The following is a 1965-nucleotide window of genomic DNA, read 5'->3' on the forward strand; positions in this document are numbered from 1 at the left end:
CTTTGTGTCCTGGAGGTTCCACAGGTTCTAAATATCTGACTTTTAATTTGAATTCTTGAAGTATTTGGTTTTCTCTTTGAAAGTCAGTCTTAAATACAAGAGTTCTCTTCTAATAACATACCATTCTGAGGCACAAAAATAGGAGAACACTTTTTTCCCATCTCATTTTGCTCTTCTCTAAGACTTAACAGTTTTGCTTAGCTCAAGTTCTTTATTGCTACTAGTATAAAACAATTCAATACATTGCTCTGAAAGTACATGGAACAGTCTTGGAAGAGCAAACAATATGCTTCAAACCAGTCCCTCATTATGCAGTAGTGTGTGGGTCACCAAAGAAGGTAGTTAACACATTTCAAAATATCTGTAATACATGAACAATTACAAACTTTCATTCATGACTGATAGAGCTTTTTAAAACAACGCATTGCATAGTAGAGAAATGTTAACTGTAGACAAATACTTGGTTCTTGGATTCCAAAATTGACTCTGCTGTTCTCTGTCATCAAAAGAGAGTTGACCTGACAAATCATTCATTCTCCTGTGGGTCTCAGAATCACTCCTAATTTTCTCAACATTACTTTTCTTGCAGCCTATTCTCAAGTATGTGCTGTATGCATTAGTGGGCTTCGTGGGTTTTGTGACCCATTATGTGCTGCCTCAGGTTAGGAAACAGCTACCATGGCACTGTTTTTCTCATCCTTTGCTGAAGACAGCGGAGTACAATCAATATGAAGTTCGAAGTAAGTATTTCATTTATACTTTTTTTTTAAAAAATACTGTGGATTTTTTTCTTTTACTGTGTTGATAGAGGACTCAAATAAATAGCATCAAGTGACACTTTGGCTTATGTTTATTTTACTTTCAAGCTGTTGATGAATAGCAGGAGGCTTTATTTGCAGTTTAAGTACATATCGTGGTGGTAAGATACCAATTTGCCACTGAATGAAACTGACTTCTTCCTAAATTGTGATGAATCCTTCTTATTTAATTATGGTTTCTCTTTCTGGTCCTTCTCTCCTCCCACCGTTTCCCCACCCCCATTGTTTTTTTTTTTTTGCCATATGCAATCCTCTTTAAGGCTTTTTTTAATTTATTTATTTTATAATCAAAGACTGGAGCGAATAGAGAGGTCTCTATTTGTTCCTGTTTCCACCAGAGATACTTGATTCTACCAGAGCAGAGTATAAAAGAGCTTATAAAGTGAAAAGAAGTTAAAAACATTTCATCATTATTCCTGTTAGCCCAGATTTGGGATAAAGTATAAAATCTCACAAAAAGAAGTAGAAGGCCTGTCCGCTTGGCAAGGTTTTCCGCCCCTTTAAACCCTGATTTTTGTTTCCTGTTGTGTTTGGTCCTTGTTCATTGGCCCCCTGACCTGTAATATGCTCTGCTTCCTCATCAATTTAAGGAAATTGATCAATTTCATACCTATCAATGCTGACAGTTTCCTTTCCTATGTTGTCCCAGTCTGGCATGAAGGAAGGTTCCCCCCTCAGCCCCCTCCCCGGTCTCCCATCTGTCTTCTGATTTAGTTTACTCGAAACTACAAAGAAATACTTTCTTTAAGACCAAATATATTTCATGTGGGTAGAGGAGATTCCATTGGAATCAATGTCCTGTTTTTAAACAATTGGAAATAAGCACCCATCTTCCACAGTTCCTGTCATGCAAATTCCCACTCTGTTAAGAAGTGCTTTTTGAGTGTCCACTGTGTATTTATCTCCCAGATACCTGTGTTTCACGACTTTCTCTTAAAATTTCAGTAACAGTTCTTGGGAAACAGAATGAATCCTGTTGCTGTAATTAAAAATGAGAAATTACAGGGGACTTCCAGTAAGATGGCAGAATAGGCAGACAAACGACACAGACCCTCTTCAACAAAGAAAAGAAAAACCAATTGACAGAGATACAGAAGATAATCCTGGAGCCCTGAGCTTTGAAAGAAACTATCTGGAAGTGGATTAG

The 1965-nt window shown here is 37.1% G+C and overlaps 1 protein-coding gene across 1 annotated transcript in view; it reads left to right on the forward strand.

Moving 5' to 3' along the window:
• Positions 1-1965, forward strand: part of PCNX1 (pecanex 1) — a 210724-nt gene that overhangs the window by 147336 nt on the left and 61423 nt on the right. Inside the window, exon 20 of the mRNA XM_007942339.1 lies at positions 590-740. Coding sequence (XP_007940530.1) covers positions 590-740 — 151 coding nt within the window. The remainder of the gene's footprint in view (positions 1-589; positions 741-1965) is intronic.

This window comes from Orycteropus afer, unplaced genomic scaffold (genome assembly GCF_000298275.1).
Source record: "Orycteropus afer afer isolate SDZICR_OR568_19922 unplaced genomic scaffold, OryAfe1.0 scaffold00088, whole genome shotgun sequence".
Taxonomy (NCBI): Eukaryota; Metazoa; Chordata; class Mammalia; order Tubulidentata; family Orycteropodidae; genus Orycteropus; species Orycteropus afer.